Source organism: Pinus tabuliformis, chromosome 3_2 (genome assembly GCF_031772625.1).
Source record: "Pinus tabuliformis cultivar Carrire ecotype Pingquan chromosome 3_2, CPIR1, whole genome shotgun sequence".
NCBI classification, from domain to species: domain Eukaryota; kingdom Viridiplantae; phylum Streptophyta; class Pinopsida; order Pinales; family Pinaceae; genus Pinus; species Pinus tabuliformis.
This window is the reverse complement of record NC_142302.1, coordinates 595,096,527-595,114,487: the sequence shown is the minus strand read 5'-3', so window position 1 is coordinate 595,114,487 and position 17,961 is coordinate 595,096,527. Positions and strand designations below refer to the sequence as shown.

General features: G+C 36.9%; 1 protein-coding gene across 1 annotated transcript; it reads left to right on the top strand.

The window, feature by feature from the left end:
- The first annotated feature begins 9,199 nt into the window (after positions 1–9,199).
- Positions 9,200–9,877, top strand: LOC149181986 (uncharacterized). The gene has a single exon (XM_089414419.1). It carries the CDS (start codon positions 9,200–9,202, stop codon positions 9,875–9,877), a length of 678 nt encoding a protein of 225 aa, XP_089270545.1.
- Positions 9,878–17,961: the final 8,084 nt, after the last annotated feature.

Sequence of the window (17,961 nt, the reverse complement as noted above, 5' to 3'; positions counted from 1 at the left end):
ACAACATCCTTCACCTCCTAACCTTGTGATATGCGATTACATCTCAACTGTCCGTTGTATCCTCCAATCCAACAATTGAAATTACTCCCGATCAACGAAATTAATCGATGATCCTCCATCGTCCATTTACTCGCACTAGATCTAACGGCTCACAAAGATTTCGGTCGGGCAACGTGTACAAGGATTAACTGCCTGATAAGCAGTTTCCTCTCTCCTCTCACTGCCACGTGTCGATCGCTTAATGGGATCGAGGTTCTGCGCTCAATACCACTTACGGTTTTGAGGTTGCCCGAAATCTGCTTTCACTGTTACAAAATCGCCCTTCGCTGATTGTTCTCCGCTATTCCCTTTTACTTAGATTTATGTTGTTTTCCAGTGTTGCTGTGGTTTTGAGGTTTCTTTGAAAGTTTCACCCTTTCGCTCTTCCACTACTCCATTTACTCCCGAACTCGATTTCTACGTATTTCTTCAAATGCTATCCCTTCAAAGCTCTACTTTGATCTGTCAAATGGATTCAAAGAACCATTACACTTCTCTGTCTCTCTCTCCTCTTTGCGTTCACTGAACTTCGCCTACATGAAAATATATATTATAGAATTCTCTAACATACCCAATTTATCAGTCAACACTCGAATCACACATCTACACACTCAGAATTGAATTCTCGATGTATAAATACATAAACAAATTATTACATATCGAGACTCTATCTCTCTGGCTTGATCTTCTAATTAATGGCCTTTGGTCATTATCTGCTCGTAGGCTTACAAACACTCCAATCTTCTATCTATTTACCTATTTAACCTCTCTATTTCTAACCTCTATCTTTGCCTTTTAGGCCTACTTTTATACAAAAGGATTCCAAAAACCAATTCCTGGTTTAGATCCATAAATTCCTCAACAAAATCCTAAAATCCCTTCCTCATCCCTAAGGATTCTCTCAAATCCACAAAATCATGAACAAACTCCTAATCTAAGATCTACAGTCAATTCTCAATCCTCTCATCACTCAACTATCCTAAATCTCTCATGTTCTCCTACATTCGAGAACATTTACAATTATGCCTCACAATATTCAATTAATTCCTATTCTCATTAAAATCACTCAAAACATTAAATAATTACATTAATTCAATACTTAGGAAACCAACTTCCTTGAAACACAAGACCCCCTATGTCTACTAGAATACAATAATAATGTTGAGTTGGATGCTCCTGCATCAGACTCCCCATGTAAGAAAATTTATGACCACCTGGTCATAAGTCTGGATAATTGTTTCCTCCTGGATCCCAAACTTTATTTTGTAACTTGTCTTTGCTTATCAATTGCTCTATTGCTGCTGTTATCTGCTGCTGTTCTCCAGGTCTCCATACTTTATGCTGCAATGCTCCACTTGCTCTGCTTTCATAGTCTGCTATTGTCTTCTTCTTGTTGTCACTCCTCCCCTTCCTTGTTGTTATCTTCTTCCGAGACACTTTCATCATTAACCTTCTTATTAGTTCAATTTCCCTGTCCAGTATATCCTCTGTCTGTTGAATGTTTTCATCTCTTGATTGCTGAACTTTCATTCTTTCTTGTTCTTCACTTATTCTGATCACCACCTTTTCATCCTTACCCTCTTCTTTACTACTGTTTTTCACCCTTTTTGCTGCTGCTATATTGTCTTTCAGAACAATTTTCTGCTTATGTTTTCTGCACCTGTCAAATTCTTCTTGATTATTATTTATGACAACTGCTTTGTCATCATTCTTCAGCAATTTATCCTGAACATTTATCCTCTGCTCTTCCAACTTTCTCCTTTGAAAGTCTAATTCTCTATATAACTCAATGACTTTACTTGGAGTAAACATTGGAAATTTTACACAATCTTCTATTTCTTCATTTGTTATTGACCCATCATCACATGGTCCTTCTTCCTCTGCTAAATCTTTCTTAACATCCTTCAATAGATGTTCTTCCACTTCTTCTTTCATTTGGCCGTCCATCTGTGCCAAATATGTTCCAGCTTCTGCAACAACATCTTCAATTATAAGACAATTATCATAATAAAAAATATGAGGTTTTTGTACCTCTTCTTCCTTTGGCAACACTTCAGTATGTTGCTCTGATCTCTCCTCTTCTGTTAGCACATCAGTATCCTAATTCAAACTCAAAGAACTCTTGATACTGTCAGCTAGTCTCTCCTTCCATCATCTGTTTCAATGATATCTTTCAACACTTGTCCACTGTAGTGAATTGATTCTTTACCAGTCTCCTTGTCATATTCTGCTTCATAACTTTCATCTTCTGGAAGGTATTCTTTAATGTTTTTGACTACTTTAAAAGACTACCTATCTTCTTCCAAACCTGCAATCATACACAAATCATTAATTTTAAAAAGACAAGACCTTTTGGTCTCATTTGATACTTCAGTCATCAAGTCTTTTGGCTCCTTTGAATCATTCATATGATCCAACTCCTATGGTTCTTCATCACTTTCAAAAAGTAATGGTCCACGTTCTAGTTCACATATCAAAACTTCAACATCTTCCTTTTGTTGTAGCTCAACTCTTTCGAGCTTCTCTGTCCTCTGTTTGGAATCTATAATTTGTTCAAGCTCCCTTAGTTCCTTTATTATCTGCATATTCACCTGTTGATTCCTCTCCTCTTGTAGCCTCTGCCACTTCACTTTCTTTCTCATGACATGACCATGTTTCTAGTCCATCTCATTTCTCTGCAACATTTCCATTAATACTTCAAGCTAAACTGTTATCTCAGCCTTCTCCCTCTCATATTATTCATCACTCATTCTCATGCCATTTTCCTTGGCATCCTTCTCCTTTTGTCCTCTGTTTTGGTCTCTTTCAGAGCCTCTGTTATGACTGTCACTAGTCATCATCCTCTCCATCTGTAAGAGTTCTTCGCTCACTTCACTATGAGTTGCACTAAAGCCTCTACAACAGCATGTCCTTCCTGCTTCAACTTACCTCACCAAGCTCTCCTCACTCAGTCTCTTAGCAAGCAATTGGTTCTCTATCTTTGAAACCTCATTTGAGCACTCTTCTCTGCTCCTTCTAGGCTTCAACTCATCTGTACTTTCCAAGAACACAACTGTCCTCTTTATCTAATACCTGTTGGAATTCCTCAAGGTTTTTCCACATTTTGCTTTCACTCAAAAACTCTTGCCAACTTCCTTTATCTCTTAGCAATTCTACCTACATCCTCTGTGGAGTTTCCTTTGGCAGTTGTAATAATACTTTTGCATCAATACAAAGACTACAACTTTCCAATCTTCAAATCCAATTAAAATAAAACCATATCATCTTACCTTCAAGATCTTTGTCTGATTTGTCCTCCCATCCACCTGCACCTTTGAATGGGTTGTCCTTTCCACTAGCCTTCAGCTATATCTTCAAACTCTGCTACTTCAAAAACTTACAAAGTCCTTCTTACAGTATAACTACTATAATCCTGCTATAAAATTTCATTCATTCAATATCTGCTAACCATTAGACAAATTTTCATGCCTTCACCTACCTTCATGATCTCACCATTCCTGTAAGTCTGTTTCAGCAGATCTTTATGCTTCCACTGCACAAATTCTCAATATTCAGCTACTCTGTCAATCAGATTTGGAATCTGATTCTTTCTTCCAATCTTCCAACTTTATCTTGACAAAGCTTAACTATCAGCAATAATTTCTCCTTTGCTGAGGTTTTCTTGTACTCAGAAATCCTTACCAGTTTCCTTCATTACTGCTTCCTAAGTCTTGGTCTTCTTTTGCTGAGATACCTCATTAGCTGTATGATTTCATAAGCAGTCTCCATCCACTATTCAGATTAGAATGAATCTCCATTCTCCAAAACATCGTTGTAGATTCTTTATGTTCCTACAATCTCATAGCTTTACTCTGATCACTTAACTGTCAGATTAGAATTTGATCTCCCTTGCCTGCATACCCATCCTTCCACATATTTCTTTTCTAAATTCTTCCAAAGAAACTTTCACGCCTGATTTCTTTTTTCAGCTCTGATACCAAAATGACGCAGGGTTTCCCCTACTTTACCCACAGTATGCATAAACCTATGAATAAACCATTTTCTGCCCAGGAATTTATATGACCTACCAGGTCAAAACTTCATTAAAGTTGATGGTTAAGGCCCTTTCCATTATCTTTCATGTGGAAACATATTAATAGACTAACCATAGTATAAACCCTCGTCATTGGGACTCATATCACCCCTTAACCTTCATCCCCTTTTATATCACGACTCATTAACCCTTATAAACCTTTATAAATGCTTGTGGCCACACATATACAAAATCCCACTTATAACTTTGGGTTATACGCTTAAAACCCTTCTATTTGCGCTTAATCCTTTATAGACCATTTACAAAGGAAACACACATAAATACACCTTTTCTGCCTTTATATGGATTCTGCACGATTATCGAGATACACCTTTATCGCAATCGGCCATCGCAGTTACCCATGGTCTTATCACATATATGCTTTGTCGCGCCTCCGACTCCGATTATGTGACTATTGGGACAATTAATCCACCCTTTTATATCAGAAGACTCGGGCATGATACTTTACCGAATACAAAGGAATACATTGAAATCCCACTGTGTAACATATAACCCAGACTTCAAAATTTATATACCCGCAACCATAATATTCGTCGGGTCCGTTAATACCAAGTCCTTCAGCCTTGTTGCTCCAATCTCTGACACACCGACCTCCGATTAGCGATTATCGCTATCAGCCATCGCAGTATCCTTCACCTCCTAACCTTGCGATATGTGATTACATCTCAACCATCCGTTGTATCCTCCGATCCAATGATTGACATTACTCCTGATCAACGAAATTAATCGTTAATCCTCCACTGTCCATTTACTCGTGCCAGATCTAACGGCTCACAAAGATTTCAGTTGGGCAACGTGCACGAGGATTAACCACCCGATAAGCGGTTTCCTCTCTCCTCTCACAGCCATGTGTCGATCACTTAATGGGATCGGGGTTCCACGCTCAATACCACTTACGATTTTAAGGCTGCCCGAAATCTGCGTTCACTGTTATAAAACTGCCCTTCGCCGATTGTTCTCCGCTATTCCTTTTTACTTAGGTTTGCGTTGTTTTCCAGTGTTGCTGTGGTTTTCAGGTTTCTTTGAAAGTTTCACCCTTTCGCTCTTCCACTGCTCCATTTACTCCCGAACTCGATTTGTGCGTATTTCTTCAAATGTTGTCCATTCAAAGCTCTACTTTGATTAAAAGCTCTCACTCTCCTCTTTGCCTTCATTGAACTTCGCCTGCATGAACATATATATTATACAATTCTCTGGTATACCCAATTTATTAGTCAACACTCGAATCACACATCTATACACTCAGAATCGAATTCTCTGTGTATAAATACATAAACAAATTATTACATATCGAGACTCTATCTCTCTGGCCTGGTCTTCTAATTAATGGCCTTTGTTCATTATCTCCCTGTAGGCTTACAAACACTCCAATTTGCTATCTATTTACCTATTCAAGCTCTCTATTTCTAACCTTTGTCTTTGCCTTTTAGGCTTACATTTATACAAAGGGGTTCTAAAACAAATTCCTGGTTTAGATCCATAAATTCCTCAACAAAATCCTAAAATATCTTCCTCATCCCTAAGGATTCTCTCAAAATCCACAAAATCATGAACTAATTCCTAATCTAAGATTTACAATCAATTCTCAATTCTCTCATCACTCAACTATCCTAAATCTCTCATGTTCTCCTACATTCGAGAATATTTACAATTATGCCTCACACTATTTAATTAATTCATATTCTCATTAAAATCACTAAAAATATTAAATAATTACATTAATTCAATACTTAGGAAACCAACTGATCCAAATGGATCCAAGAAACACTCTCTATGTCTTCAAAACTAAAATCATAAGGCAACCTTTTAATACACTATCAGGAGGCAAAACCCGTGAAATTAATGAAAAGAACAGAGTAACGGAGGCGGAAACAATAATACACAGTAGTCGTCCGATCTGGCCGATCAACGGTCCAGATCGAATCAGCAATCGCAATCGGCGATGACCTTCGACAGAGATCGGCAGGATCCACATGAGACTTGTGACAGCGATCAACGAAATCGGTGGGATCCACATAAGGCATGTGACAACGATTGGCTCTAGTTAATTTGGACCGTCGATGAAGCGCACAGATCGATGACCCATATTACATCGTCGGATCCCTATCGGAGGATTACAGAAGCGCTTATAATGGCACAAGGGTTATTGCGATAAGCGATTGTGATATATCGCATCGCCGCATCGCATCAGAACTGTGTAGAGGAGCGATTACAATCAGCGGGGATCATGTGCGATATGCGATATCGCATCGGAACATGGAGTGAGGTCGATATCAATACACCATGCGACAACCAGATGTGATAGTAATATAAAGGAAATTTGATATAATTTCAAGTCCGTAACAGAGCCATTTTTAATGTATTTCTCGATTTTCGTTGTATTTCCCAAACACAAAGGGACAAAGCCTTCCGATATGCGATAGCGACTTGTGGACGAACCCAATAGGGGAATGAAGTACAATTAAAAACTTTTGAAGTCCGATATATCATGTTTTGGCGGAGTTTCTCTGTTTTGAACATCTTTCCCTGTGTATGACCGAAAATGGCTGCATTTGGGAATCCGAAGGATTTCAAGGGACCGAGGCACTCTGGCACTACAGAATGGGTGGCCACCTCCTCTCCATGCATTAAGCAATGATTGTATCATGCTAACAGAGGGATTCAAAGCGTGCAGAGGTCGGGGAGACCAAGAGACGGGAACATGAAACGAACAGACATTAAAAGCCATGGAGAGAGGGAATATGGAAGGGGCAGTACTTCAGGCAAATGCTGAGACAGAGTTAGGACAGAGATTAAGAGCTGTGAGGGAGTCTGTGTACTCAGAGGAAGCTTGAGGGATTCAAGTGAAGCTCTTGTAATTGCATCTGTTGTGTGTGAGGCTCAAACTAAGCTCACTATTGTAAAAAATGTGTTTGAAGACTTAATAGAGAGGCCACCACTTAAGGCTGGACCAGGAGATGTAGCTCACGAGTATTGAGTGAACTCATTAATTCTATTATAGTCTTTAACTGCTTCAAAGTCTATGTATTTCGCAATTTGATCGATCCATTGCACAAAATAACATATAAGTCTGTAATACCTTATTATTGTCTTAGAACTCATTATTAGATCACCAACTTCCTTGAAACACAAGGCCCCCTATGTCTACTAGAATACAATAATAATGTTGAGGTGGATGCTCCTGCATCATGAACAATAGATTTACTAAAAACCCTACAATGAAAAACAATAGATTTACTAAAAACCCTACAATGAAAAACCAAACCACTAAAAAGATCTGTAAAACTATAATCTTCCTACCTTCTCATCCCACACAATGTCCGATTAATATTGCATATATATAATCCCTCATGAAATAATCTAGAAACATATTATTGGCATAATACCATGGGCTATGAAAATCATGGGTCTAAAACCATCAACCTAATATTACATATATATAATCTCTCATAAAACAATTAGAAAAATATTATTGGCACATTAACATATACTATAAAAACCATAAGCCAAAACCACTAACATAAAACCACAACTCTAATTTCTTTTGGGAAGAACTTTAATAAATCATAATGCTTTTAATCTTTTTATTTATTTGTTCTCTCACACACAACAAAAGGCTGCTATCATTCGAGCATGCTTTCATTGGGAGGGGGTGTTCAGTTCAGCCCCCCACCAGGTTAGGACCTGAAGTTGGACCCAAGGTCCGAGCATCTGGCCATCCTTCAACTAGTTCGTTACGCTGACCATCACGCTCCATTACGAGTGTAGTGATTTGTCATGAATTGTACATCTCACCAACCCTAATATGCTTAACCTTTTTGAAAACTAAAAAATAACACACCGTGCTTAACCTCTCTGAAAACGCACTGCGACCATCTCATCACGAGTTTGAAATTCAAAACAAATGAATAATGGAAGTGATACATTATTGCAATCAACAATATGTATCATATGACACTAATTGCACTGACTATAGAAAATCACCCGAATGGCCTGCAGCATATTTGAAATACATAGCCACATTTACTAGCATTTACTACACAAAATAATATTTGGCATGAATGAATTGGTGTAGATATCGCAAATCACCTGGAGCAGATTTGAAGTGACTTCAAATAGATTGGTAGCATTTAATGCGCAAAATATGGTGAATAACACGCAACCAGCTTTTGATGGTGTGGGGATATGCGTATATTGATTTTTAATGTTAAACAAAATATGGTGCATAACATGCAACCGACTTTTGATTGTGGGTAAATTAATGAGCGGATCATATCAGAAGCAGTGAATAGATCGGAAAAGGCTTCTTTGTTTGGAAAGCAACTTTAATAGATTAGAGTTTTTACCTTGATTCCTTCATTATATTTTTAACAAAATGGTTCACAAATAAAGAAATTTTAAAGTGCAAAATGATGAGATAAAAAGCTTTACAAACTCTTACCTTTCCCCTTTGTTCGAGCTCATATTAAACATTGTTAATGAATTAAACAAACTCCTACGCTACGTAGAATTCGACTGTAACGAACATTCCGTCTTAGATTAATTATATTGTTGATTAATCCAATTCATGCATTATATGGAATAATGAAGTGACAGGAACGTTTGAGTCCTTCTTCCCTTCAGCTCCTCGCTAATCATTATGGGATCGCGAAAGTCTCCGCGTTACAGTAACATTATCTTCAATATTACTGTTTGTCAACCTATCATTAAATGGTAATTCATAAAATAAACGTTTAACCAGAGGCCGTCACCTACCCGCGGACAATATCCACCCTGCTACACCACATGTGCTATTAAATTTGAAAATATGTGGTCGTAAGCAAGATCTACAATGATTGTACACCACATGTGCTGTTAAATTTGATAGTATGTGGTCGTAAGCAAGATCTACAATGATTGTTGATCACATCGTTCACCAAGAAGCTGACGCTCCAGTAAAATGTCTTGACCTTTAGGTCATGTGCCAAGGTGCCACTGTCTTAGCCTTTAAATAGACATCCATTTCTTCTTTACTAATATTTGTACTACTCTCCTATCACGGTCCCCTTTGAATCTGAAGTGATCAGGATGGCAAGTAAAACTGCTCATTGCATGAATTTAAGGCTTCTAGTTCACCAGAAAAGCCGAAAGATATTGTATGCAGAGGCAGGAAAGGATTTTGTAGATCTTCTCCTCAGCTTTCTCATGTTGCCGACGGCTTCTGTTATCAAATTGCTTTCAGCATTGAATCGCGCAAAGAATATCGGCTGCCTCCCAAACCTTTACAACAGCGTAGAAAAGCTCCAGAGTGTGTTATTGAATACCGAGAAATCCCATTTGCTGGAGCCAAAGGTTATGTTTGCCCATTTTAATGATGTCCTTAGAATAGAATCGGCTCCCACTGTCTACTACGTTTGCGGCGAACATGGTTGGATTCCGGGTGGTGCCAGTCATAAGGCCACCACTCGATCCGGCGGCACCTGTCCCTGCGGCAGAAAGATGTCATATACTGTCTACTTGAAGAAACCTTCCATGGGAAATAGCAGTAATAGCGCAGCAATAAGTGGAGTTGGAAGCAGCGGGGGAGGTTATGTGAAGGAGACGGCTACCTTCACGATCACTGATGACTTAGAGATCTCCCCGTCGTCAGCCATCGCCAATGTTAACTTGTTGAGTAAGCTCAATGTCGATGATTTATCGGATTTGGTGGAGCGAAATGCGAGTGTCGGTTCCAATGAGGTGACGAGATACTATCCTTGTTTATAGTCAGCTTGTGTTCATGATGCTGCTAAATAGTTTATGCTCATAATGCTTTCAATTGCAAGGCGATAACAACTACTTGTTTATTAGGCACTGGAGCTGCTTTGGGCTTCTCTGGTTTCCTCAACGCCTTTGAACGACGTTTTCGGTGCTGCTGTCTCCACAAGTAAATGAAGGTAACGGTGATTTGAAGTCCATAATTTACCAAAGGATATGTGTTGCTTGCCTTAGGATCTTGATTGTCAAGAGATGTTGATGTTGACATAAAAGCCATGTCTTTTGTTGTTGCAGGCTGGAGGATGAGGGTGTTCCAAGTAGCGCAGGCAAATAACGCACACAGAATGACTAGCGTGCTACAAACGGACATAGAATGGTTAATGTTCCAAGTAACGGACACAGAATGACCAACCTGCTATGAAAGTTTTGATTGCCTTGTAGAAATTCTCTTCTTCTATCTCAAGATGGTCATTAATCAAAATAATATGATTGCGAAAATCCATAGTTATATAGTATGTAGAACAAGGCGCACTAGGTTAGAGTAGCTACAAGGCTTAGTAGATGCTAGTAGTATTATGTTAACTTATGTTTAAATTTTGAGTTCTGTATCACTGTATCTCTACCTGGTATTATGACATCGAATCTTATGTCCTTTTCCTATTACTTACGTAACATCTAAAGGCTGTACCTCTGAGGGACTTTGTGCACAAGTGTCCAGACTCATTTGTATCAAAGTACTAAACAAATGTTTGCAGATGGTAATTTGGTTTTAATATTGAGATTAGGTTTCACATCATTTTAAAATGAACAATTTTCTTAATTATATATCATATGAAAATCATGATTAACATTCTCTGTGAATTTAGCAGCGAAAGCAAACAAAATCATGTTTACAATAATTTAGTAAATCTCTTTACTTTTTCTTCCATAAATATAAAATTATTAATGAGTAAATAAATTTCAAAGTATTATTATCCATATATTTTACAATAGTATTGTTGATGGGCATTAACTAGAAGATAGATATCAAACTCTTTTTGCAATATTATTTATATATAGGAATATCTGAAGTAGCTTTAAGTCACCGTATCATTGGTTTGGTCATAAACTGAAACAAATATATGCCTGAGACGCGAAAGTACAAGTAAACAACGAGATTAGTGTAAAACTGATTTGTTTTAATAATAAATTAAAAAAAATAAAATTAAACAAAATATATTAGAAATATATATTTTTAAAAATATTAATTAAATATAACATATTAGTTTATAAAATTCAAATCCTATAACTTAAATTTCAATACAAATTCAGTTAATTAATATAATTCTACTTTACTGCACTTTTAAAATGTTGATTGCAAAATACTTAATTTCTTATTACTTTTGAATATAACCTAAGCATTATAATGTGAATGCTCTGGAGATTTATAATGGTTCTAAATATGACGTCACTGCAATGAATGCTGTTCAGCTCTATAATGGTTCTATGCTGTTCTTCGATTGAGCTTGGAGGCCTGGCATAGATGGAAGGCCCATCGCTCCGCTGCGTCTAGGAAATAATCACTTGAACACTTTGTGCATGTGATCTGAAGTCATCATTTAAATATGTCGGTTTCAACTATATTTCAAATATAACATGGACACGTAATTCCAGTCATCGTTAGTTTCCCAAAATTCTTATTTTTAGTCCCTCGTCAAATTATTTTAATTATACATAAAACCTTTTCCTTTATGATATTGTTTTAACGGTTAGATTTTATTTTATTTAAACTTGATTTATTTCTGAATAGGATGATTTTAATTCGAGTTTCTGTTCGCTCCGTAATCTTTCAGAATGTATTTTGATATGATGGTTTGTATTACATCTCAACGATAAAAACTATTGCACTAACTGTAAATTTTGATCTGAGCATATTTGTGTCCTGCATGAAATGAAATTAGATGTTCAAACCTTGTATCACTTGCATCAAAGAGAATCTTGTTGATTTGAATTGGTATGTTTTGGAAAAGGCTGGCATAAAATAATTGTGTCATGGTTGGAGCAGTAAAACTTGGATTTCTTTGTGGAATTTGTTGTCTTTAATAATTTTATTTTTATTTTTATTTTTTCATTATCATTAAATTTCATGTTGTTATTAGTGTTGTAATGTTTAAAATGGTTTGTCAATTATCTTTGCCAATTGCAATAAAGGTTGTGAGAATATGAAAAAAATGGACCATTGTCAACCATGGTCAACTGATATTAATTATTTTCAACCACCATCAATGATATGCAAATTTATGATTTCTTCATTATCTTTTCCTTTTATTATAAATATATTTTTCATATATTTTTAATTAAATTAATTATTTATATTTATATTGTTTATTTTTAAAATTTATGTATCATTTCATTAATATTAATTAATTTATTAATTATTATAAATATAATATTAATATACTAATATAATAATAATAATAATATTATTATTATTATATTTTTATTATTAATATTATAAAGTATTATTATTATTAATCCAGAATCCAACTTGCTGACTACACCTTTACAAGGGTTATGAGGCAACTTGATGGAGTCTATAATGATAAGTTGTAAACCAGTTAAAGAATGACTCTGTATTTTGTTATTTGTTGATTATTTCAATTAATTTATGTAATGTAAGCATCAAGAGGGGATGTTGGAGTTAATGCTTACCTCCTATATTTGAGATGTTTGTTTGAGATGGTTGAGAAATTCTCACAACCTCTCCTTTTAAGTTTGGAATAAATTAGATCTGAGAAACTCCATGTATTAGAGTAATCTTTGAATGTAATGTGTGCGTTGAGTGCATACACCTTTGTGTGCAATATATGAGTGTTTTTAGCCATCTTTAACAAAATTAACATGATCGCCAATTATTAATTTTAATATTATGTAACATATTCAATGATTAAATTTAATATCATTTTACATAATCAATATATAAGTAAAATATGAATAATTGGAATTATAAATGAGTGAATTGAATTATCAAAGTGCGACCTTTAAGCTACGTCCAAATTCGAGTTTTGAATGCCATGTTGTGGTTTTTAAATGTCGTTATTATTTTAAAATGTGAAAGTGAAATTTGTGAAAGGATTATTTTATTTAAAATCACGTGGAGTCTAGTTCACAATGTTAAACAGAAAATTACCCATTTATGTGATTAAAATAAAATATGGAAATGTCGTTATCTTATTATTGAGTAAATAAAATTTAAATTTTAGTAATTTTTTATTATTTATTTTTTTTAACTAAATAATTCAGGCTCTCTACACCATTTAAATTTCAGATTTGATACCAACTAGACACCAATAGACGAACCGATAACACTCACGTATTTACACAAACCGCAAACAAAAATATCTTACATCTCGATGTTAGAGGGAAGTAAATAGTTCCTGAACTTCATATATAATTGCATGGAAGTTTCTCGTTGATGGGAAAGTGCTATCGTGATCCGAGGAATGAGGGCTCATGTTGCTGTGAATTCTGTCAGCAGAAAAAACAAGCTTTATATTGAAAATATAACAGGTTGTTGCATATTCGGGTTGTCACATATCATGTATCATATATCATAGACATCATGTATCACGCTCGGTAAACCCTTTATCAAGTTATGAGCAGAAACATTCAAAGAAATGAATTAAATGAATAATCAATATGTGCACCGAATATATTCAAGATGTCCACATAGTATATAGGACAAAACAATACATATATCTATGTGAAAGTTTTGTCCATGCTTGATCTTATTCAAAGAACGAAAGAAAAATTTAGAAAGTGAGATAAAATGATTCTCCAGCTACAACACCCTCACAGTTGACTAGTACCATAATGAAATATCTTTACAAACATTAATGTATTTCAATTTCAGCATTACAATATACATTTCTCAAAATAAATGAATATCTGCGAACTATATCATATTTTAACTATATGAGGTGTTTAGAAAGAAGACGCATACTGAACAATACTTGCATGCGTCTTCTCATCACTTCCCAGCTCAGAAGTTAGGGGTTCTTAGCACGCTTGCCACACGTGCTGTTAGAATTTCGGATGAGGAGAGCCTGGAAGCCGAGAAGGCTCATCTCCTTGATGTCTTTGAGAAGAATGGTTACAATAGGCGCCTTGGTCAAAAAGCCTTCCTCAGGGCCAAGAAGGAGCCTTCAATCCGAAGAGTTCCTAAAGACCATATCATGGGTGTGAACCTTCCTTACATCCAAGGGACCACAGATAGGATTGCGAGGGTTCTGAGGAAGTACGATGTGCCCACTTCTTTTAGACCTCTCCTCACTATCCGTAGCTCCCTCAGGTCTGTGAAAGACCCTATTGACCCTAAGGACATGAAGGGCGTCTATGTCATTCCCTGTTCCTGTGGGACCCCTTATATTGGTGAGACGGGTCGCTCTATTAATCAACGGATTAGCGAGCATTCGGCTGACTTAAGGCATGGTAGGATCAAGTCCTCAGCCCTGGCGGAGCATGTGGGGAAGACTATGCATCATGTTTGTATAGAAGATGCTCAAGTCATTGCCAAAGTTGCGCATTTTCACCATCGCAAATTTAGAGAGGCCCTGGAGATTGAGAAAAGGCCGAACAATCTTAATAGAGATGATGGCTGGAAGATTAGCAGTTGTTGGGTCCCAGCCTTATCTTCCTAGCCTCCTCATTCCCCTTTTGTTAGGTCTTAGGGTTTCTGTCTTCCCTCTCCTCAGGTTCTGTTTTTGGCGAGTTTGTCATGGAATGCATGAGTTTTTTGTTATTATGTAATCCCAGGGGTCATTTAAAATTAGATTAGATTTGTTGCATTGATATTTAATTCTACTTACTCCCCCCCCCCCCTTTTTTTAAACCTTATGAGTAATAACATAGTTAATTTAATAAAAATTTAGTAAATAAATATTGATGGTTCAAGGATTATAAATTATTAAGTTAATTATAAAAGGTGATCTAGTTTTACCAAATAACCCTTAGTTTTAGTCGATAATCAAGAAATTATTAGAATTTTATGATATAACAATAACATTGTGTTAATGGATATACATGTACTATAATAATGATTTTACTAGAATTCTATTTATTATTTTTAATAATATTGAAATCATATATTATTAAGTAAATATAGATTAATTAATGGACTTAATTATCGTATAGAACTTATTAATTTAATTTCGATTGGGCTATTACAGTTAAATAATTAATAATAATGATTTATTTTAAGAGAAGATCTAGTTTACCCTTGTTCCCTTAGATTTAAACAATTATTTTTAAATAAATACACATGTTACCTAGTGTAATAAAATTCTATGAATAATAGTAGTTTAATACTATTTATTTATATTTAAATATAATTTGGGAATAATAATAAATATAGGTTATATGGAGATATAATTTATCAATGACCCTTATATTTAGTTTACCATAATGACCATTATATCTAGTATTACCTTTGGACCCTTAGATTTAAATAATTATTAATAAATAAATACACAAGTTACCTATTGTAACTAATTTCTAACAATAATAATAATTTAATACTATTTATTTATATTTAAATAAATTGGGGAATAATAATAAATATAGGTTACTTAATAAATATGAAGATATAATGACCATTATATTTAAACAATAAGAATTATTGTATTATTCAATTAACGAATAATAATAAATTATATGCTTCTATTAATAATAAAATTAAGGGTTTGACTATGATCATCAGGTCAAAATTAGCCGTTGCATTATAGCCGTTGGAGTCTCTGCACACCCTATTTAATCAAGCTAAACCAGATTAGTTCTTCAACTTGTCCTGAAGATGAACCACACTGGTTGGTTCGAAACGCGTCGACAAATGATTGATTATGTGATTTTGCCGAAGATTATCTAAACAATGTTATGGATCACAGAAGTCTAAATTCCTTAAGAAGAAAATGCTTAGTGTAGCGTGCAATCTCTTCACCCAAATGTTTATAAATCTCCAAGCAGGTTGTCGGTTTCAGCGATGGTATCCAGACTTGGCGTCCATGGAGATTGCCAAGAGGAACCCTGGATTGAGGGAGGCAGCATTAGATTTTCAGTCACTATGTTGACGTTATTGGCCGAAAGAAATGAAGCGAGGTCTTCTTTCTTGTTTAATTCGAAGCTTCACACGCAAGGTGGATCCGTCGGTGGAGCGAGAAGAAGAAACAATCGTGGCTTTGGGGTGCACTGCCTTGAAGGGCTACGAGTAAGCGCCAGGGCTGCAGGTGTTGGGATTCCCATATCCTCCGCTGCAATAATAAGTAGAATCTCCGAACCAGGCAGACGAACCATTCAAATCTTGGTATAACGAAGGGGGCATCGTCGATATCTCCTTCCATGAAGATGAGTGAAGCCAATGAATTTTTCAATCTCCCAAACTGCAGGCGTCCTCATATCATGCCCTTGCACAAATCTTGGATGGATATGCTCGATACTACCATGAACCGAAAATCTTGGATGGCTATGCTCGCTACTACCAGAATTCGTGACCCATAGAATCCGAACCGAATCAGAGCTTTCTGCTGAAGTTTATCAGTGACTTTCTGCTGAAGTTAAAGTGGCGGAAACCTGGGCAACGTCTTCAATTTTGAGCACATCTGAGCAATTCCGTTGCATCGACAACTCCTGCTTACTCTCGCATCACTATTAAGATCATTTCAAAAAAAATCCAAAATTTTCTAGCGGGAGTGCTCACTTTGAAATATTGAACGTGTGAGTGAAAGTGTACCTGCGTTAATTATGTCTGCACCAAAGGAGTCAGGGCGGTCTTGTTTGGCGATTCCTAAATTTAACACTATAGAAAATTTATTGCACCTAACATGCGCCGGAGATAGCCCCTTGTAACACGCTGTTTTTTTTTTCCTATAGTCATCCGGGCGCGTGTTATATCTGCCTATCTCCGACGCATGTCAGGGCGTAATAAATTTTCTATAGTGTTGGATTTAGGAATCGCACAACGAGTTAGCGGTCGAGTCGCCGGGAATTAGCCAGGAATTAGCTGGGGAATTGGGACCAGGGGTCACCCGTCAAGGAATTTTTTTATGACTTTTTTATTTTTAAACTGCCCATCATATGACTTTTTAAATTTATTTGTACAAGTCTCATCTAATTTCAAATTGTACTCATAATTGTTCAAATTTTCCATTTTTTTTGGTACAATTTGGCTAAAGTCTCATTGCTACACGGAGGACAGATGGAGGACTCTGCAGCTGGCGCAGAGCTAGCCCTAGGCCCGTAGGGCCGAGACTAGGGCCCAAAATCGATGGACGGTGTGCAGGTACCGGCGGTCGACCCCGTCCCGTTGTCAGCTTGGAGGTTATCGGCAGGTGGAGGTTAACCAAGGATTGTACAGACACCTGGAGGGCATCACAGCTGAACGCGAAGGTTGTTTTACTGCAAGGGGAAAACGGTTATTGTTTACGGTCCGTGACTTTGCAGCGCCCGACAGCCCGACAGCGATCGTTAGCCCGGAAGTAACCATGGTTATCGCGGAAGAGGGAATCGATCTCAACCCTTCCATGGAGGATATCCTCTCCGTTTGGGGAAAAGACCCAACTCCCCAGAATGTGGAACACTATTTTGGCTCGGTGAAAGGCCTTGCCACCCGTCCGTTCTGTTCGGAGCCTGAAAGACAGAACCAAATACCCTCCTCTTCGCTTAAGGGCCGGTGTGAAACGGCAAATGTGATTCAGGAAGAAAAACTCCTTTTCTCGACCCATAGCTCGAGCCAGAAGATCTCGCAGTCAATACCCCCCTTCGACGGTATCGGGGCCCTTGGGTCTACAGGCCCGGTGCTTTCGGGTGGATTGGAAGACATAGTCATCCTAGGGTCGAAGATAGGGCAAAGCCCGGACGGGAAGACGCGAAGCTCAGCTCCCATTACTAGGGTTTCTCTTGCAGCAAGTAGGAACAGTGCAAAAGAGGCAGGAGGGCCGGATCAGCGTCCTGAGGAGTCACAGAACCCAAGGGGGGACGAATGGCGGCAAATTCAGGGGTCTCAGGTAAAAAATCAGTCTCATCTTGACTCCCACATTCATACTCCTATCTCGTCTCAGGAG

Bases quoted from the DNA above. Each gene is read 5' to 3' on its own strand.
- LOC149181986 (XM_089414419.1), top strand. From the start codon at position 9,200: ATGGCAAGTAAAACTGCTCATTGCATGAATTTAAGGCTTCTAGTTCAC.